At 38.6% G+C, this 22,610-nt stretch overlaps 3 protein-coding genes across 4 annotated transcripts in view; all 3 read left to right on the top strand.

Moving 5' to 3' along the window:
- Positions 1-8,993: 8,993 nt before the first annotated feature.
- On the top strand, positions 8,994-11,862 carry LOC107658457 (DELTA-stichotoxin-Hcr4a). Of its 2 annotated transcripts, none has more exons than XM_016447009.1 (3): positions 8,994-9,279; positions 9,908-10,021; positions 11,205-11,862. In XM_016447009.1, the coding sequence occupies exons 2-3, from the start codon at positions 9,921-9,923 to the stop codon at positions 11,629-11,631; spliced, it is 528 nt and encodes a 175-aa protein (XP_016302495.1). In that variant the 5' UTR covers positions 8,994-9,279; positions 9,908-9,920; the 3' UTR covers positions 11,632-11,862. The 2 variants fall into 2 exon arrangements, with proteins under 2 accessions (XP_016302495.1, XP_016302494.1); XM_016447008.1 differs by having other exon boundaries at positions 8,997-9,225.
- A 1,031-nt stretch (positions 11,863-12,893) lies between these two features.
- Positions 12,894-15,214, top strand: apnl (actinoporin-like protein). Its single transcript, XM_016447006.1, has 3 exons — positions 12,894-13,116; positions 13,698-13,829; positions 14,288-15,214. Exons 2-3 carry the CDS (start codon positions 13,726-13,728, stop codon positions 14,736-14,738), a joined length of 555 nt encoding a protein of 184 aa, XP_016302492.1. The 5' UTR covers positions 12,894-13,116; positions 13,698-13,725; the 3' UTR covers positions 14,739-15,214.
- Positions 15,215-21,486: 6,272 nt separating this feature from the next.
- Positions 21,487-22,610, top strand: part of LOC107658455 (5-demethoxyubiquinone hydroxylase, mitochondrial-like) — a 3,708-nt gene continuing 2,584 nt past the window's right edge. The window contains exons 1-3 of the mRNA XM_016447005.1: positions 21,487-21,707; positions 22,094-22,269; positions 22,435-22,549. Of these exons, the coding sequence (XP_016302491.1) occupies positions 21,617-21,707; positions 22,094-22,269; positions 22,435-22,549 (382 nt within the window). The 5' untranslated portion in view covers positions 21,487-21,616. The remainder of the gene's footprint in view (positions 21,708-22,093; positions 22,270-22,434; positions 22,550-22,610) is intronic.

The following is a 22,610-nucleotide window of genomic DNA, read 5'->3' as shown; positions in this document are numbered from 1 at the left end:
CTGTTGTCTGCAGGCTTCTTATTACATCGAGATGCGCATCGAGGGAGTATGTACACTTTCAGTTTTATTGACCCATAAACACAAACTGATGGTCAGTTCCACTTAAGTTGTTACAAGTAAGTGGTTAGCTTAAGGAAAACTTAAATACTGGGGAGATGTAACTGTGCATTTCTCTCACAATGAGTCATTGCCTCACTGTTTCTCTCTGTGGGACCTGACAATGATCCATACAGCACTCACAAACAGCCATTACACAACTCCAGCATTCGCTCCCTGGGGTTTACTCAGGAGGGTGCGGAGGTGGATTCAAGTTCACAGTGTATTTTGTAACTGTTATCCTGTAGGTTCAGTGGCCTGACAGTTCTCTGAAACAGCAGAAGCTACTGTACTTCTAAATGGATATAAATTGTGAGGGTAGCCAATGTTTTTGCAGAAGCATTTCTGTCTGAAGTCAGAAGACGAAAACAAATTTATAACAAATGGCTATATTTTCTCTCTCTCTCTCTGTGTGTGTGTGTGTGTGTGTGTGTGTGTGTGTGTGTGTAAAATTGATAATAATAAGAAATGTTTCTTGAGGACCAAATCAGCATGCAGTCTTGGTGAGCATAAGATGATATTTTACAAATAAAAAACAAAAAAAATCACATTTTACCTCTATTACTTTGAAAAAAAATATCTAAATATCTCACAGATTATTCAAGTCAACTCACCTTTATTTATATAGCACTTTATATGTTACAGATTGTTTCAAAGCAGCTTTACAGTTATAGAATGCATGCCTAACTTAAGGTATCATCAGCCACATTTACATGGACACTTTTTGTTTTAAAAAGTGAATACATGAATGCTAGTGTTTGCATACGCTAAATAAAGTGAACAGGTTGATGTCCTTATTGTGGACATGAAGAATACCTGAAGACATACATACCCCAAGACATGTATGTGCCTTTATTATTTTCACCCGATAGTTGATAACAATTGGCAAAATATCCCACTGATTTCGATTGAAAGAGGTACTTGTCATGTACGAATCAGAATATCATAAAAGCTTACTGAACTAGTAAACATCCATCTAGCAACCAGCAAGAAAACCAGCAACCACATGCTACAAACCACAGAACACAACAGCAACTGCATAGCAATGACCCACAACAACCTACAGGTGTTGCATTGTGGCAATATGACTTTTGCAAAAGGTGAACGGCACTAAAATTTTATCTTAAGAATGTTTAAGAGTCTTTACATTTATTTACAACGTCATTAATACTGATATTGCACCTTTGCGTTTGAGCAGATGTTTGCTCGCTCGTGTGTGTGAAGACAGAGTGACAGTGGATGAACTGTGGGAATGGATGAACTTCTCCTGGGAAGTGTGTGTCAGCTCATTGTGCTGTAGAGTGTAAAGGCTTTTCTGCACGTTGTCAGAGGAGTTTTAGGACTTGCTGAACTGATGTCACTAATCTGAGGGAGAACTCTGAGACATGATGTGAAAAAGGAATTTTCAAGGAGACAGGGTAAAAGTGACACTTTTATTTTGTCATTTTATTTTTGGACTTTGGCACTTGTTATTGAAATGACAGTAGAGATAAAGGGATGAAATTATGGGGGGGGGGCAGCTGACAATGCAGGCCAGAATCAAATCTATGTCTTCCACTTGTGCACCACCACTCACCAATCTACTACACCACAGATCCAACAAAAATATTAGATTTTCATTTAATTGTGTAGGCCAAGGTTCCCTTTCAGTCGGTCACTCTCGACGTCACGTCGGATGACCGACTCACGTGCCTGGGCATCTAGCACGCTGAGGTGGCGTTTGTGGATGAGTCATGTTCTCATTGCGGGAAGATGTTCATCTCGGAGTCGCGGGCCAAGCTCCGTTTCCTCAAAGGGGCGGAGTTACGTTGCCTCTGCCTCGACCTAGTTCTTGTCATGGCGGCAGTCAGGCGGGGGTTACTTCAGGCAGTAGCACGGGCGGTCTGAGGGTAACAGTGGGGCAACCCAGAGGTGGAGGGACCTGCTCTTCGGGAGATGGTGAACACACCACTCCCTCCCCCGGAGGAGGGCCGGGCGGAGAACATTTTTTGTTTTTTTACGCCACTAACCTCTTGGTCGGTGCTACCCAAATACTCGACAAAAGAGCAATTTCCTTTATCTCTGGGTCCCCAGAGGGGACAGGGGGCCTCCATGGCCCCCCTCTATACCCTCTTGGGACCTGACTCTAGTGCTCACAGCACTACAGCAGGGCCCATTTGAGCCGTTGCAGAGAGTCGAGCTGAAGTTTCTGTCAATAAAAACTCTACTCCTGCTTGCACTGGCCTCCATCAAGACGGTAGGGGACCTGCACGCATTTTCGGTCGACGATCCGTGCCCGGCTATGTGCCCAAGGTTCCCACTACTCCCTTCAAGGATCAGGTGGTGAGGCTGCAAGCGCTGCCCCCGGAGGAGGAAGACCCAGCCCTAGCTTTGCTTTGTCCCGTCCGAGCATTGAGATGCTACGTAGACAGGAAGCAAAGCTTCAGGACCTCAAACCAGCTCTTTGTCTGTCGGAGGCCGGCAGAAGGGAATGCCGTCTCTAAGCAGCGGATGGCCCACTGCATAGTGGATGCCATCACCCTGGCTTATCAGGCACAGGGTGTGCCCTGCCCGTTCAGGTTGCGAGCTCACTCAACTAGAAGTGTTGCATCCTCCAGGGCGCTGGCTCGTGGCGCCTCGCTGGCGGATATCTGTAGAGCTGCGGGCTGGGCGACCCCTAACACTTTTGGTAGGGATCCCAATTCGTCGGTCATCCGACGTGACGTCGAGAGTGACCGACTGAAAGGGAACGTCTCGGTTACGCCACAGCTCCTGTACCACCGCTGAGTGGCCGAGTCACCGGCTCGGCTCCTCAGCGAAAACCTGAATATGCGCTGCATCTGCTGCCTACTTATACTCACGCTGTGATCAGCGGCAGCTGGGTGCAATAATCGCATGCCAATGTGCATTGGCTCGTTTAGTTTACACTCAAAGTAGATTGGTCTCTCTAAGCGAGATCCCAATTCGTCGGTCATCCGACGTGACGTCTCCGTTCCCTCCTTCAGGGAACGAGGGTTACCATACGTAACCGAGACGTTCTCTCTGTTCTATCAGCACTGAGGAAACTGGCATCTCTTTGAGTGTAACCTTGTGACCAGTGTGAGCCACATCATTTCAAATTTTGATTAATATCCTGTAATATTCCTGTAGTGAAGATAAATCATGCTGGGGTAAGACCCTCATCGGTCACTTGGCCTTTAGAGATCTGTGAAAAGACCCAGCACATAAAAACACATGTACATGATAGACAATAATAGCATTTAGAAAAAGTGAGCTTCTGTCATACTAGCTACAATATCAGTGTCAGGCTTAAATTGGAGAGCTGAATGAGTCAAAAGCCACTGACCATCTAAAGCATCTGCACTGAGCATCTATATGTCGCTCACACACTTTGACAGCAAACAGATTAATATATTACCTTTTTGTTGATCTTTTCCATTTTTGCTGCTCTTTTTTGTATATTGCATAATTCATAATTGCATCTAATATTAATAAATTAAGAATCTTAGATGCACAAATCTATAATTAAATTGTAAATAGTGCAGAAATAAGAAAAAATTATGGAAAAATACAAAAATAGTCATTTATAGTTTAACATTTAATACACACACACACACACGCACACACACACACACATTAAAAATAGTGTGTATAAACAATTTTCAATCAGTAATTACTAGTAAATTTCACAATTACTTGCAAAGAAATTCCAAGTATAGGAAAGTAACATGTTGATTTAAAACAAAATTTAAAGTAGAAAAACTGAAATAGTATTTTCTTGTAAGATGTACTGTATACTCCACTAATCTTTATTACAACTTTGAAAAATAATTGTTAATAGTGTATTGCTGTATTCCTGCTGTAAATTCAGCTTTGCCATCACAGGAATCAATAGCATTTTCAAATGTATTCAGATAGAAAACAGTTCTTTTGAACTGTAGTAATATTTCACAGCATTATTGTTTTTATTGTATTTTGGACATGTAAATAGGGTATGTAAATGAATGTGCAGAACTGTGTATAATGGAACACAAAGATGGGCAGTCTCATGTGTCCCTCTTCTCACATACACACACAGGACTCATGTACAGTGACAGAGACAGAGTAAAAAGCTGTGTGGTGGCCTTTTAAAGTGTCAGCTGATGATTTAGGATCAGTCTGAGGAAAGGAAAGGACTCTGCTCTCTTTAAGGCCATGGCCCGTCACACTACACACTCTCACTCTGCTGAGACACACACTCCGCAGAGATATGTGTACTCTTAAACACTTGCACACACTGCGATGGGAGCGACAGGCGAGAGAGAGTTGGAACAGGGGGCAAAATCCATAACCAGACTCGCACTGGTCCGTTCGTGCCGTCGCTCCACATTCATCTGCAGTCAAAAGAAAACCGTCACACCTTTGATCCCCTCTTCCACTGAGCACAATGCTTAATTGCACTGGTGGGAGTGGGAGGAATCGAACGAAATGTGCACGTACACACACACACACGTGGGCATTCATGCCCTCGGTCGACACCGGGATGACGCGTGCGCGTGTTGGAGATGAGGGGTGACAAGACAGGAAGGCAATAAGACTTAATTGATTCTAAGCCACTCAGGATCTCAGAAGTCAAATATAGAACACGTGCACACACAACTTACAGTAATCACCACACACACACACACACACACACACACACACATACACACACCTGTCATGAATTCCCAATAGAGTCCCTGGCCTCCTATTGAACGGCTGTGTGTTTACAGAGAAAGGCTTCCCATTGGTTTTCTGATCAATGGGATTATATTTCTTATAAAGGAGGGATGAGAGGATATGTCTGTATGGAGGAAAAGCGAGAGAGGGAATGAGGGATGAAGGAGCAGAGAGGCATGAGAGAACATATAAGGTGAGGAAATTTCCCATGTATGCATGCTGACTGGAGTGCAAGACAAGAAAGTATTGATTTATCTTCCTCTCTTCACTTTCATTTCTGTCTCCTTTCACTCAGCACTTTTTTCTTTTCTCGTTATGGTTCCATTTTTCATCTTTTCTGACAATTCTGTCATCATTTACTGATGCTCACACAGGCTTCATAGTCCAGAAGGTGACTAAAGTGGTCACACATGCAACGAAAAAAAAACAAGAATGATTTGACTAACTTGAAATCTTTAAAATATAATATGAATAATTTAAATTCTAGCATTGGTGACAGTCTGGAAAATGTTTGCCGAACAAAGCACAAGTCGTGAAAAATAATAAAAGGGCCTCAGATAACCACACCCATGGTGATCTATACTCTTATTTTTTCATTGTTAGTCATAACTGTCAATTACCATCTGCCATGTGACTTTTGCTCAGGAGGTTTTGTGTCACATTTTATGTGTTGTGTAACCTTTTGCTCTCTCTCTCTCTCCTAAAAAAATAAGCTCTTAAGCAACAACCATTCTATGAATCATGTTATTTTACCCAAGATTATATTTCCTTGAATTGTACATTGCTTGAGAACCACAGTATAAATGTGTCTACATTCAATAAACTTTGAAGACTCTGAGGACACTGTCCCTTGTGAGGAATTCTTCCCATGATCACGAGAAACCAAAATCAAACACCACAAACAACAAACAACTGACTCTTATGAACCGGCTCTTTGTAGTGAATCGGTCAAAAACAACTTTTTAAACAGCTGGCCAATTTGAATCAAACTCACTCACTTTTATTGTATGGAAAAGAGCAGCATGGACATTTTGCTAGATAGCTCCTTTGTGTTCTAAGAAAGAATGTTTGTGAGTAAATGATGACACATTTTTCATTTTTTGTTGAACTATCCCTTTAAGTAAAGTTTTAATGTTTACTTTATAAATGCTGTAGAGGACAGCATAATAGCCACGGTAACACAAAGAAACTGTCCTCCTGACAAACCAAGAAGAGCAACACTGACAGAAGAACAAAAGGAAGAGACGAATAGGATGGAAACAATGGTATGATAACTGCCCTGGCTTTAAAGAAAAGAGAGACTAGAGCCAATTTTTGGGGAGCAATCAGAGGTAGCAGAGCCAAGACATGACAGAATCTTACAGAAAGAGAGAATGAGAAGACAAACAGGAACTGTAGAAGACATTTTTAAAGATAAATGGAATGAGGGAGATAGGGACAGAAAGAAATAAAGAAAGACAGAGAAAGGAAAAAGACAGTTGTCCCAAATATGACAACTAAACTACATAAACAGTAAACATGAGCAAGCATGACTGAAGCACAGAATTATTTCCATACCAAAGAAAGAAAGAAAGAAAGACCATGTCTTGTGAAATGCAAAACGTGTGACAAGACTAAGAAAAATGTTTGTTGGAAAAATTTGCATTTTACTGAATTAAACGGATATATTTCTGAAGCAATAGATTCCACAAGAGATATACATTTTTAATTATAGAACTAATAAAAAATGAAGATATATTGAAATCACACACGGCAGCCTCCCATCATAATTCTCGCTGCATATTTGAAACCTACTTTAACCTTTTAATCAATTTTCCAGTTTGGTTTATTCAGATAAATTACTCAACTTTAACCCCCTTCAATTATTTATTTATTTATGAAATATTTGAAATTCATATGATGAAACATCATGGTTTTCCTGCTTTCGGCAGGATCTAAACTAGTCAGACCAAAAATTGTGCAAGTTCTGGACTATCCAATAAAACTTTGCATACCTTCAAGGGCTCAGTCTTCTGTCTGTTTGACAAGTGAGTTTAAATCATTCCTGCAGGTTGCAGCCTCGCTCTTGCTACCTGGAGAGGACGCAAATGTATTCATGTCGCACGCCACCCTATCGATTACCGGGCTGCAGAGGAATTAAAGGGCACACCGCACAAATCATCATTAAACAAAAGATAAATATTCCCAGCCCCAGCCCCTCACTGAATCTCTGGAAACGCTCTTTATCTCGGCTAATTTGAATTTGGGGATGCGGTAACATGCCCGGTCAAATTAAAGCATCAGAGATACACGATACACACAAAATGCCCAAACACACACAAAACATGCACCTCAAGTGCTCTCAAAATGTGATTAATGCCTAAGATTTGGAGGAGAATAAACAGAAAAACATTAGTCGGGCGTGAAACAACAAATACGTAGCTTGAGCACCTGTCCTTTTTTCTATTACATTTTTCTCTCATCCCCACATCACTGTCTTTTTTCTCCCTCATTCACCTCTCATCTGCGGAGTGGCAGCATATATAATCCCTCTGTAATGGACGTTTAATATTTACACGTTTGGTGTAATCACTTAAATGCCTGTTTTACCACAGCCTTATTTAGGTAGTTGGAGGGCATCTGACAGCCTATTCATCACAAAGTGAGCGTGCGGAACCTCTTGCCCCCCTTAACAATCAATCAACCGACAACTCCAACCCCCTACACACACACACACACACACACCTCAGCCTGACTGTGCGTAATCACTTCTGTTTGCATAACCCACCACACACACTTACACACAAACCCAAGAACGATAGCTATTAGTCCATCATCTGAAAGGCCCTATACCTGTGAATAGCTCCATAGGCTCTAGGGATTCATCTTTAGCCCTTCAGACGCACGGCAGCTCTATGCATTTAGAGAGCCTCCATTGGCTCGGGTAATGGGATGTGGACTTTACACTGAAATACATCTAATCATAAGGTTAGCTTTTGATTTCCTTTGAAAGGATTCAGCCGATGCTGAATTACCTTGGCTGGAGGAGAGAATGTGAATCAAGCGTTTTATTGGATAGCTTTAGTTGCACTACTTCCAAAAAGTCGCTTTGAGCTTTTCTTGGTTTACAGTAAAGACAGGAAAAATAAATCAATGGCTTATGGGGACTACTACGAAGCAGCATTTACAGTATAAACAGATTGATTCATTATAATTCATATTAACGCATCTCAATGGCTACATTACATCTTGAAATGTACTTTTAGCAAAGCATTAAAAAGGATAGTTCACCCAAAAATTAAAATTCTGTCATCATTTATTTACCCTCATGTCATGACTTTCTTTCTTCTACAGAACATGAATGAGGGCGAGTAAATTACTGAGAGAATTTTCCTTGAGAGAACTATGCTTTAAACAGAAAAGCATAGCATAGCACACATTGCATCTGTTTTCAAATATATGCATAATTAATTTAATCCAACCCAAAAAAAAAAAAAAACCTCCTGGAATGTAAAATGTTTCATAATTAGAAGAGGATTAATGGGGTGAATAGGTGTATATTTGCCGCCCCCTGTTGGAAAATGAATGAGGGCCCTGAACTTTCAGTCAGATGTGAGTGCATCCTGAATGTATTTCTGCACATTCCTGCCAAGTCTCTAGGTGTGTGAGTGAGTTTAAACGTGCTGGAATGAAGGGGAAATGCCTGTACATGCAGTGGGACTCGCAACACTCTCAGTTTTGTCAGCTGTAAGGGAGCGGCTGTGTGCTTTCGCTCTCTTGCTTCATCGGACCATGACATGTTCAATCACACACTGTGTCACTCTTAGGAGAGAGACGCTCTAACATGCTTTGATAATATGTACTGTAGTGCAAATATTACACAAGTGTGCTATAATCTCTCATTGCCCTTGCACCCTGTTTTTAAGCCTTCTATCATTCTGTATCACTTTTCACAAAGGTTTTGGGCGTTGGTGGATTTGGTACTTTTCATCATTCATTTTAAGTTCAATATTTGCACCGTAACCAACAAGGCATCTCTCATTATGTCATGTTTTCATTAGCACTGAGTCCATAATCTACCTACTACAATATGAATTGTTGCAGAATTAGTCAGTAATTTGTTTGTTTTCGTTGCAAGATGCCTCTTGTCATGATGTAGTTTTTTGGGCATTTTTATTGGCTGTGTGCCCATGAATTCTGTAAATGGTGCTTTGTGGATGAAGATTTATGCAATCAGTTAGTCAATCTAACTGCGTCAACTCCCATCAAACTCTCCCACAAATGTTTTTGCCGTTATTTTTTTTTTCCTGTCAGCATTGGAGGAAAAAGAAGGGGACACGCCTGTGTTTGTCAAGCAGGTGTTTGTGTGTCTACTAGTGTTTCTGTCATTCACCCACCACTTTGTTCATCTACGCTGAAACAGAGGAGCAGAAAACCCTCAATTCTCTCAGCAGCAATCTCTCTTACTAGCAGGTAACTTTCAGGTACTTCTTAACCAGTTCCATGTGTGCGCTACAAAAACAAAAGGTAAAAAAGCTTTTACCTCAAATACAGAAATGAGCATTAACTCTTAATTCATCTGCATTTTAACGATGGTGAAAAGTCTCGTTGCTTGTGTCTGCTGGTGCATGTCATGATTCTCAGCTCACTGCTTCACTGTTTGTCTCTGCTAACAGTTTAGTTCTCTGAGCCATATGGAGCCCGCAAGTGGCTTTCCATATTCTGCCGTGCTGTCAGGCCTGTTATTAGAGATCTTTTAGAGCCTGTGCTAAAACTGTATAAAACACTCATCTGTCTACCTGCTGTCACATTTACCGGCTAGTTTCTGACAAGAAGACAGATTAGGCTATGCCTTGATTTGTGTGTAAATGTTGAGCTGCATGTCAATATCAAATGTATTTGATTAGAATGCTGTAGGGTTTGCTATACAATCCATTTGCTTTAAAAGAATAATTATGTAGCAGAATATCCAAGTTGCATTTTTAAATACAATGTAAGTGAACAGTGACGACAGCTGGTCTTCATCCACTTTCATTGTATAGGGAAAAAAAGCATATACATATGTACATATTTTTTACATGCACTGTCCCTTTAGTACTTTGCTGAAAGCAATTTCCTTTTCAAAATAATTTTTCCTCTTTCATGACCCCCACAGAAGCAGTGCCAACATGCAGAACGCAGAAGCCGTGTCAGCAACTATAAACACTAATAGGAACTGTACAGTGGAGATCACCAATGTTAGCAGCACTTACTGCCTTATCAATCCAAAGTAAGGAGAAAATTACATTTACAATTATTTAAATTAAGTTACTGGCAAAATCTGTTTAGTGAGTGATAAAACTCTTTAAAAATGCAGTTAAAAATGAATAGTAGTGACTTTAAGAATTATATTTTGGTCAATTGTACACTGTAAAAAAAACTACTTAACATGTATAACATGTAAAAATGTAGTTGAAATTGGTTAAAGCTGCAGTCCGTAACCTACGTCTTGGAATATATGACCCAAATAAGAATTTTCACCGTATCTGTCATCTGAGCAAGTCTGCAACGTTTGTACTGACCAACTGAGGAAAAAAGCATTACCATAAATCTCGCTACCAATGGTGATTTAATCTAATTATCAGGTTAGCTCATATATCACATCAAACCATGCTAATTATTATTATTGTTATACTTTATTCTCAACTTATTAATGTTAACAACATCAGCATTGCGTGACTATGAGTATAGTGTGTATTAGCGTGTAGATTTACATTTCTGTACAGTCTAATTGCCATACCATTTGAATTTCATATTAAGAAATTATTTTAACCCAAAAAGCAAATTATGCTCCCTTCGAACTGGTTTTCTTTAAAATACAAATCTTATGTAATCCCAGGCTATCTGTAATAAGAAGCACATTTAAAACGGCAATATAATTTAATTTCATTCACATGTGTTTCATAAATACATAATCCTTTCTGGATTACAATCCGCCATCAAAATGATACATTTAATTATTCCAGCTGCTGTGAGAAAAGGCTATAAACGATCGTCCACCTGCAGGATCCTCACATGCGATAGCCTAGTAGCGGGGACAACTTCTTTATGTTTACAGACGTGACGTAATGACACAGTGCCATGCTCAAATTTCCCGCGAAAACCTACTTGTACCACTCAAATTAGAAAACATTATTATAAGCTAACTGTTGTGAATCGGGCTAAAGTAAGGCGATAGTTTTGAACACTGGCTGGTTATGTACTTGCTCAAATATTGATTTCGAATCATTTTTAACCAAAAAAAGTTACGTACTGCAGCTTTAAATTATTTTGATGAGATGAAAAAACATTACTATGACTTACTGATCACATAATTTTTGGGCAAATTCCTTTTATTTACTCAATGTTATTTATTGTAATTGTACATATCTTTAAAATATTATTCACCAATGTCAACTATAATCTTCTCTCAGAGTGTACATGTCCAGTGGGTTCAGTAACCATCCACCTCAACCCACCATCCGCACCACCAAGACTGAGGTTTGCTCATTCACTAAGGATGACAACACTCCCACCGGAGCTGTGGGCATCTTGACCTATGACGTCTTCAACATGCAGAACCGTATGTGCACTGAGCGTATGGCCATTCTGTTCTCTATCCCCTTCGACTACCACCTCTACAAGAACGTGATGGGCATCGGGTTGTTTGAGAGCAGCCGTGGATGTGACAAGGCCCTGTACAAGCACATGTATGAGGGGAAGGACTTCAGCCAGTTCACCCGTGCAGATGCGGGGGGAACTGGAATCATCCACAAAGGAAAGAAAATAGACTTAAGGGCCACCATGTCTACTGTGGGCAAGGCTATTATTAAGCTAGAGGTCTATGACAAGATGGGCTAAACAATAAACAAATTTTGTCTGACAGTAACACATATGATTAAAATACTTTTTCCATATACTTTTTATAATCTTAAACATCATACGCATATTAAATGTCATAATGCACACGCCATTGTGCTTTCAAATGTTGATGCAACTTTTTGATGTCTGTATTAATACCTGCATTCATGCTGCCCAGTTTTCTGATTGTAAATCTCAAAATGTGTCTAAATAAAAAGACTGTTTTGAATACTTATGTTTGGTTCTGTGTCTGCACTACATATATATATATATATATATATATATATATATATATACAGTATATATATACAGTGAGGTGATATTTTGGCTGATGCTTCTATTTAAAGAAACTTGTTGCATTCATAAAATATACATTAGTATACATCAATTCATAAATATATTTCATAAAGTATACATACATTTATGCACTCCCGGGGAATCAAGTCCATAAACATGTTATTGCTGTAGCATCATGCTCTACAAGCTGCCCTTTGCTTTTCACATACATTTCTTATAAGAAACATCAAATGAAATGTAATATTAAGCAATTTAAAATCATGAACCATGAACAAATGTTAACTTATATGAGCAATATCACACGAGTAGATGTGAAACATGGCTGTATATTGGCACGGCTGTGATTTTCAAACAGACGTTATCTTTATTAACAAACCACATATTTGAAATCTAAACAAGTACATTCTCACCTAAAAACTCTTAAAACTACATTCTGTGGCACAAAAACAGTATTATTTTTAAAATTATGAAATGAAGTCGGCACCAATAGCCTGGTTAGTGCGTCGACATACAGCGTAACTGTGACCCGAGTTCGATTCCCGTCTCGAGTGCTTTCCTGTCGTCTCTCTCTATTGTACTATCTATAAAAAATGCACCAAAAAAAAGCCCATAAAAATATCTAAAAAAAAATATGAAAGAAAGTGAGCATATTTCTAGGCTCATTCTGTCATTATTCAAAACACATAACAGAACAAACATTCCCATCCAAACGGTTTCAAAATACCATTGTTCGTGTACTAAACACTACAAAGGCTAATTATTACTAATTATCAGGAAACCTCACCTAAAACGTATTCCTGTAAATGCTGCCATACCTACTTGTTTGAATCTGAGCTTGCATAACCCCTTAAAAATTGAGTAATTTCCGAGACAGATCTGTACATGCAACTTCACTGTTCTGGTCTAACAAATCTATAACAACCAGTTTTGGGTGTGGAACTGTTCCAAGCATTTTCCCACCAATGTCACTGATGCCTCTTGAGCTGTTATGTGTGTGAGAGTGTGTCTCCATGTTTGTGTAAAGAGGGTGTACACTAAATTTGAGTAAGCATGCTTTTTTTCGCAGGTGGGTATGTACTGTTCTTGTTGCTGATCATGAAGACTTGGAAAGGGACAAAGTAAAAACGCAGTGACTCTTTCGGAACGCACTGTTACTGAGCAACACACACACTCCGGAGTACCACAGAGGTAAGCCTTCATTCTCCTACTTAATAATCAAAACTAAATGCTAATGTATACTTTTATTTCCATATTAAAATTATAACATAGCAAGATAGTTTATTCAGTTATGGACACTTGAGCAACTCTATTTCACACTCTGCTTCTTTTAAAAGCAGTGCATTATAAAATTGAAGATTGCTAGAGGCACAATGGTTTTTGAAGTGGGGTCTCTGCATGTAATTACTGTGACCCTGTTTATTCACTAGTTAACATTGACAATGGTAATAAAAGAGGGGCAGAAGTGAACTTGAGAAGAGCTATGTGAACTTAATCTAATGCTTCTATGCTTTATATTTAAGTGTGTGCACAGACCAGACAGTACAGAATCTTTTTCAGTAATAAGACCTGAATTTAACACTAATTTAGCACAGCAGTTTAAATAGAGGACAATTAACTTATGACAGCAAACGTTTTATCACAGAAAAGTTATTGTATTTTCGCTGCTGCCCTGCAGTGTAAACAAAACTGCATTTCCACTGCTTTTTACTGTGAGGTACAGACTTCTTTTCTCACACCATCCCTCTCCTCTCTACTTCTCTCTGTTTCAGCCGTCAATCAGATCTATCGTGAACCATCATGACTGAGTCTGCTGAGGTTGCCGCTGCCAATGTGAGCAGCAAGAGACACGCCACCATAGAGATCACCAACCTGACAAACAACTACTGCCTCCTCAACCCAAAGTGAGACTACAACCAGAAGCAAAACTAATGTTAAACCAAGCATTCAAAACTAAAACTTTGTATCTAAACTTCTATATGTGTAACATGTATGTATGTATCTATTTAAGGAAAGAAGCATAAAATGCATTAAGATGGAAATTCTGTTATCACTTATTCACCCTCATGTCTTTCCAAACCTGTATGACTTATCTTCTTCTAAGGAAATGGTTTTTTTTGTGCATGAAATGTTATTTTTGACCCCATTTACTGTACTTTCATTTAATTGTATGGACAACAATAACAATTCTTTAAAATATCATTAGTGTTCCAATGAAGAAAGAAGGCATACTTGTGGAACAACATTATGGTGAAAAAACGATTGCAGAATTTGAATTTGGGGTGGTGAACTAAAATGTGCATTTTGTGTAGCAATAAATGTGTGCATGCTTGTGTATGATTCATGCATATAAATCCCACAGGATCTATCTTGAGAGTGGTGAAACCTCCAATCCACCTCAGCCGACAGTGCGCCCCCTCAAGACCGAAGTCTGCACCTTCAGCAAGACCAGTGCTCAGGCCACCGGCAGCGTAGGGGTTATGACCTACGACCTGTTCGAGCGAAGCAGAAATGACTACATTGAGACCCTGGCCGTCATGTTTTCTGTCCCCTGGGACTACAATCTGTATAAGAATTGGTTTGCAGTAGGCATCTACCCGAAAGGAAAGGAGTGTGACCAGGCCCTGTATAAAGAAATGTACTATCAAAAGAACCCACAGGGCTTTGTGAGGGAGGAGGCCAATGGGTCAGGCATTAACTTTGAGGGAAAATCTCTGGACGTAAGGGCCACCATGTGTCCTTTAGGCAGGGCTATCATAAAACTGGAGGTGTGGGACAAGCTGCTGACTCCTTTGAGTCAGCAGGTTTGCTAAACATATAAACCAGTCTGCCATTTTACCAAATCAAAATAATATAGTAACTTTTTTTACATGCCCTTATATGTTATCACCTGTATCAAAAATGTTTGCTTATACATTTACCAGTGTAATGAATCTAGCACCATTTATTTTTTAGCTTCCTTGCCAGCTCTTTAGGGTAATTTGAACTCTGTAAAATTATCTGAGAGTGTTTAAACTGGATCTAATACCTCTGTAATATCCCACACTTTAAACTGTTTGCTTTTTCTGTCAGAAGAACGCCTCAGATGTGTGTTTACAGTCTGCTTATGCTTCCTGCAGGCTAAATCCGCTCTCATATCAGGCAGCCATTGTGTTGTTATTCAGTCAAACCATCTTCTTGGTGATTTTTTTGCTCCCTCATCAGGGCAGAGATCCCTGTGAACAATACACACTGTCTGTACTGACTGCCACTGCTGAGGTATTTTCAAATAAATATGTATCTGCAAGTATGTATTGGTGTATTCAAAATCTCGAATGAGAGCCGAGGCTGTTTGCCGTAAGCTGGAAATGGTCCTGTGTAAATATTTGGAAATATGTATTTGGAAATTCCTAATGCCTGAAGAGGGCAGCTGAACCATGGGAACCGAAAGACAGAGACGAAGATATAAAGAATGAATCACAGCATCAAAGAACTGGCAGAGCACTTTTTACATCTTTAAACTCCTCTTGTCCTGAATAACTCCTTCAGCAGGCACTGAATAATGTCTCTCCAGCTTACTCAATACTCACAATTCCCAATCAGAAACATCAATGCTAATTTATCAGTAAGAAATGGAACTGTAATTGGAAAATTAAAGGTTTTACAAGCAACTATTACTTGCCCAAATCCAGATGGAACCGATATCGATTTAACGCACTTAACAAACTTAACAATTTAACAATTGATTTAACAAACCAGTTATCAAGGTCAAAGAGCAAAATTTGTAGAGAGCACGCCTCAGAAGACTGCAGCACTATTACCAGAAATGGAACTGTAATTGGAAAATTAAAGGTTTTACAAGCAACTATTACTTGCCCAAATCCAGACGGAACCGATATCGATTTAACGCACTTAACAAACTTAACAATTTAACAATTGATTTAACAAACCAGTCATCAAGGTCAAAGAGCAAAATTAACATCAAAAATAAAAACAAGTCTGTTCTAAAATCTTAATTCAATGGAGTAAATTGCTTCTCAATCCATTCTTAATACTACAGCCCCACTATCTCCAAATAAGAGCAATGATCAAAGGTTTCTTTCTCTATGTGCTGTGACATTTGCATGGAAAGTCATACATAATACAGGCTAAACGTCAGTTCTTTAACAGATATCCCTGGAGCATTATTGCACAATGTAATAGGATGGTGGAGAACTGCTGTAACAGATGGCAAGTGCTTTTCTGATGCTACAGTGGGTATCTTAGTCAAGTCAAGTCAAGTCTGCTTTATTGTCAATTCTTCCACATGTACAGCACATACACACAGAGAATTGAAATTGCGTTACTCTCAGACCCTTGGTGCATACAGATAACACTAACAGTAGAACATAAATACAGATATACAGATTAAATATAAAATACAACTATACAAATATACAAATAAGGTAAAATGTAAAAAAATAAAAATAAAAAAATAAAATAAAAATAAAAAAAATAAAAAAAATAAAAAAAATACAAAAATACAAAAATACAAAAAATTAATAAAAAAAATAAATAAAAAAAAGTCAGGTGTGTGGATTTCCCTCACACTTGAGCTTGAAGCAGTATTCTTTTCTTTCTCTGGTGTATTTATTTTGCACTGCGAGGGAAATATTCCCCATTTTGCTTACGCTGTTGTGTATTTGTGCATTTGAGCGTGTGTATGCATGTCTGTGCACGCCACTGGGAAATGGCAATTAATATTGACACACATGCCAAATAAATTTGCACCTGTACTTAAAGGTGTACAATCTTAAAATATGTTTTAGCATATTTAAACTGAGCTAGATCAAAGTAAGCTATTCACAGAGTTCACACTTTTTCCCAAAAAGTCTAAACGCTACTGTTCTGTGCAAACATTGCTGTTTGTTTGAGACGAGTCAAGTTTTGGCTGGTTATCTTCAAACGAGTCTCTGCTGGTAGATGTCATTACGCCAGTAAATAGATGCCAAAAAGCATCTTTCTTTCTTTTTTCCATTGACGGCCATTCAAAAATAAATTTTCAGAAAATACGGACAAAAACAAGCAACACATGAATTGGAAATATTCCATTATATTACAGTATATATTTTTGGAGGGCTCTTAAAGGTGTGAAATTTTGTTTGTGACTATTTTTCTGTCTGCTCTGTGAACCAAAATCCTGAAAAAGATTTTTTTTCCCCATTTCTATTTTTGATTTCCATTTGGAGGACAAGCTGTTTGGTCACTAGAGCTCTCACAAGGAGAAGTGGTAATTTGTGAAAGGACACACATAAAGTAAACCTCAGAGACATCTGAAGAGGGAATTGGGCAAAGGTTGTCCTAAAATGTGGGAAGTGCAAGAGTTAGAGCTAATTTGAGGGTTTTCACTTTTCAGATCAGTGCACAAGATCAGTAATGAACTGATAGTGTCGAAGTTCAACTGCAGAAGGTGCAGTGATGTGAATTCAAGATCATAGTACCCAGTCAACACGTGAGATCATGCGATGGTCACAGTGACATGATGACATCACACGATCCTCATACTGTGATCCTCACGGTGTGAGTAGTATATGAAATCATTGTGAGTTCACACGATCCTCATACTGTGATCCTCACGGTGTGAGTAGTATATGAAATCATTGTGAGTTCACACGATCCTCATACTGTGATCCTCACGGTGTGAGTAGTATATGAGCACAGTGAGTGTGCAGTGACCTCACATTGTGACCATAGTGTGAGCACAGTGAGTGTGCAGTGACCTCACATTGTGACCATAGTATGAGCGCACAGTGAGTGTGCAGTGACCTCACACTGACCATAGTATGAGCACAAAGTGAGTGCGCTGTGACCTCACATTGTGACCATAGTATGAGAATCATGTGAGCTCATAGTGACATCATTGTGAGATCAAATTGTTGACTGGGTAGTGTGTTAGTCCATTTTGTTGTGTCAAAGTCGAGTCCAAGTCTTTAACCAATCGAGTTTGAGTTGGAGACGTTTACTAATGTCTTGTTATCTTAAATTTATGTTGTTAAATATTACATCTTTCATGTTATACATAACCTGGACTTGACTGTACTCAGAATGATTTAGTCCGAAATGTCAAGAGTCCATGTCAAGTTTGAGTACAAATTTACCAGAAAGCATGACAAGTATAAGTTCATTCATAATTGACCCTTTGCAAACACCCGCCCTCCTTAGTTACTGTTGCTGAGTCCGATAAGCCATGCACTCTCACACCACACATCATGTTCTCATGCAGTGAAAAATACATTGCGGAGCATAGAGAAAACTGACAACACACCGACAGACAAGACAGAGCAGGTAACTTTTGGTATGAAACAATGTCTCAGCTTTCAAATGGTCATTTTCTAAGAAATTCAAACAATAAAATCCATTTTGTGGCTCTTCAATGTGTCGTGACAGATCACTGTAGCACCTCAGTTCAAGAGGCATTCGGACCCATCATGTCTTCCTCTTTACTAGTCATAGCACAAAATAAACCTGAACGAACATCAGAAGCTATCTTGTTTTAACCGCGGAAAGACATCAATACACACCACTTTTCAAGCTCAAGTCCATGAAAGTTAATCTCCTCTCCTGTCTGGTTTGCTTGTTGGACAAAATGGCAGATTCTGAGTTATGATTGGTCAGATCGCCTGTCAATCAAATGCCCAGCGAAGGGTTAATGGGACTCAAGTCCGGACTTGATTCAGAGTCCGACATTGAGTACCCCAACTCTGGATCACAGTGAGAAGTCCAAGAAGTCACCGTACTCGATATCAGCGAGATGTTAATTGCTATGTAATCTGACACTTAAATGCTCAAGCTCTTAAAAGGTGGATAAATTCAGATTGGCTGTCAATGCTTTTGTTGTTCATCCATTGGAAAAAATTGTTCCGAAAGGGATTCCATTGATATCATTCCTCTGTGCCGTTCTCACTACAGCTGTGGTTTGGACTTCCCCGTTCTCACATAATGAGAATGATTATTAAAACATCTTCCTATGAACAGGCCTTTACACTGCATTCAAAATACACATTTTATTACATTCCCTGGGAATCTAAACTCAAAAATGGGTAAACACATACTTTAAAAAAGAATACAGTATTTGTCTTAAATACAGCGGTAATGTCCATACATGTACAAGACAGCTGTGATCACAAGTATTTATCTTTACATGCATTGTGAATACTTTTCTTCAACATTTTCTACCAGAAACTTCCACAAGGCCGGTTGCACAAGAAAAATACATTTCATTTTGAGTCTGAAAATAGATTCATATTGGTAAATCACAATTCAATGGGGTTTACTGCTGCTATTTGCTATTTGCTAGAGGCCCTATGCTCCTTCTTGGAGTCAGCGGAATAAGAAGATTTGCTGTGTGAGAGTGCCACTGTGTGGAAGGATGAGGTAAAGTGACTCATGCAATATGCATACAATAGGATGCTATGAGCTGTTAAGAGCCATGTATAAGATAAAAATAAATAAAATACATTTCATATAAATAAAATGGACAAGAAAGCTTTCAGTTTAACATTCAACTATCTTTTGCTCACAATAGGGAAGAGTAAAAGAGAAAAAGACAGAAGCGAGTCCATGTGTGTGTGTGTACTTGTGTTTGCTTCAAAAATTATTTACCGCATATTTGAACTGTGCTTCACTTTTTCAGTGGTTCTTGGGCAGCAGGCCTCCATACTGTTCTCTGATCTCAGCGATGGCAGCATTCAGACGCGCTGTAGGTGCTGTGTCAACCCCCACCAGCAGACGCCCACTCGGTCCAGAATGACAGCATCTCCTACACAAACAAGAATATCAACAAATCCAGCAGAGTACCATCTACCATGTTCCATATACATGCGCTGTACAATACAGCAAAATAAATTATCTGTTCCATTGCTTCATACACATCTTGTTTTATCTTTTGATTTTTTTATCAGTATTTATCAGAGCTTGAACCACACATGAACTTTCATGTAACACCGTTAATACTTGCAGAATATGTAAGCTTTAAAGCAATCAAATATGCCTTTTAAGTGAGGGCAGAGATTAAAAGACATGTTGTAAATAGGGTTGCCAACCGTTCCGTATAATACGGAATAGTCCCGTATTTAAGGCACCAAAGAAGCGTTCCGTATGAAAGCTATACGGAACGCAGTTTGTCCCGTATTTAAGGCATATACAGTATGAACACCTAGACCATACGAATAACAAACTCTAAACTGAGAATTAATCATTCGTTTTTGACAAGTGTTTGATTTGTGAACAGAGTTGGGTTTTTTAACGACCGCGTTTCGACTTCAGCAAATCAGTTTGAGCGAATGCAAACAACGTGATTCCAACATCCAGCCACGCAAGAAAACGTGCATTTTACCTGAAGACGTGATCAATGAGGAAAGTCGTATTTCTCTAATATATACACCTAGATAAAACAATTTACATTTAAGTAACTTCCAGCGTATTCTTAACCTTGAATATCATTCTTAAAACACAAAATGACCAAAGAAGTGTCAAGCACCCAAAGCAATCCATATTTATTCTAAGTTCTCTTTAATTGAAAAAGTATATTTCATATACTGCAGTAGGCCTACTGTAGGCTATATTACACACACGCATATCAGAAGACAGAAAGGGCTTTATTGCCAAGTATGTTTGCACACAGGCTACGAGGAATTTGTTTTAGTGTCACAAGCTTCCAGTACACAGACACAACAACAACACACAGATAATAAAAATAAGATGTGAATAAAATACACATATGTATAAATATAAATAAAGCACACACACACACACATGTACAGGTGTGCTATAGATAAAATACTGTAGAATATGAATAGAATAAAAAATAAAGTACTATGATGTAAAGTGATAAATAGTATAAGGTTATTGCACATATTTGTATTGCACAATGGGAGAACATTTAACTGTTCATGAGGTAGATTGATACATATATATGTATATATATATATATATATATATATATAATAGGCCTGTGTGTGTATCCCTTATTCTGTCCCTTATTTTTCTATGAAAAACCACGATTGTCCCTTATTTTCCTTTTCTGAAGTTGGCAACCCTAGTTGTAAAACATTAAACTGTTGTAAACATTATGGTAAACAACATCATGGAAACACTGTCCAAAAAAAACTATGTTGAATGCAGATAGGCCTACTAAATAATACTATTATTAAAAGATTAGTAGCTTTAACAAAAAAAAAACAATTATAGCATTAGGCTACTTGTTGGTTAAGCATTTAGGCTACCAACAAAGTTTGGGCACGTACACAGGAGTCAGCTACAACCTCACAAGAAACTAAATAATTGGCATGTACCTGTATTATTCGGCATATTGAATTACTTATTTATGCAATCGTTTTAACACGTGACTTGTTATAGTGCAAAACAAGTCACGTGTTAAAACGATTGAATAAATGGTCATTTGTTCAATATATATATTATAATATACAATAAATTCAATATATTTATTTCATATATCAGCTCAGTTTTATTTTACATTTGGTGAGACATTTGCGCAATAAATGTCTTACCTACGCGCGAAGGTAAAGTTTTTCATAACACCAGTCATTGACGTAATATTCAAGCGCCGACTAGCGACTACAGTGTTTAGTCAACGCTATGCGTGCGACTCCGCCCACCTAGATCCTGTCAATGACATTTATCGATTTTTACGTTATCAAAAACAATTGCAAACATGCACAGGTTTGTCAGACCTCAGCTTTTGCTTCGTGATTCTAAACAGCCATTATTACCGACAGCGGGTCAACTTTGTACAAATCACAAATGTAAGTGTTACCGAGACAGTTTCATAACTGCCCTTATGACTAACGTTACGTTACACATTACATTACATTTATTTGTATAGAAATTACACCCACAAACTCGTAGTTTTCAGAATTTCTACTTGAAATGCAGACCAAATGAACTTGCATGTTTACAATGTATGTTATATTTATGTATGCCAAATTGTGCGATATTTGGCAAATGTGTGATGTTTGTTATGGTAACGTTAGATATTTATTTTTATAATGTCATGTCTTGTATATATAATATATTTAAGTGCTCAGAGCTTCTGTATATTAAAACAAACGGCATGTGTGTTTGTGTGAACACACCAAGAATGTTCTTTCTATGGTACTCGCTTACCATTGCATGTTTGTGTGACTTTCAGCTGTTGTGTCCAGTGTAAGGGGATATGTTGTATTGCCTCCCACCAATGATGAAGAAGAAAAAGCCATGCTTCACAGGATGATGAGAGTGGACCATGCAGGAGAATATGGTGCCAACCGAATCTATGCTGGTCAGATGGCTGTTCTTGGCCATACACAAATCAGTCCACTCATTCAGGTATCACTCCATAAACCAAAGCTGGCAATTATTACACAAAGATTACCATTTCCCTATATCACATTTGGGAGGGTTGTTATATAAGTTTGTTTAGAAAGAACAGCGTTCAGTGAGGTCTGATGTAATATGGAACTAGGCATTCAATGTGATGATATATCAATTAAGGAAATGTGGGATCAAGAGAAGCAGCACCTGAGAAAGTTTAATGAGATACTGGCTGAGAACAGAGTGCGTCCGACCCTCCTGCTTCCGCTGTGGAACATAGCAGGATTTGCTCTTGGTAAGTGTGACCTTTACAGTATTTATATATATATATATATATATATATGTGTGTGTGTGTT

Source organism: Sinocyclocheilus anshuiensis, unplaced genomic scaffold (genome assembly GCF_001515605.1).
Source record: "Sinocyclocheilus anshuiensis isolate Anshui unplaced genomic scaffold, SAMN03320099.WGS_v1.1 scaffold371, whole genome shotgun sequence".
Taxonomy (NCBI): Eukaryota; Metazoa; Chordata; class Actinopteri; order Cypriniformes; family Cyprinidae; genus Sinocyclocheilus; species Sinocyclocheilus anshuiensis.
This window is presented reverse-complemented; position numbering and strand designations above follow the sequence as displayed.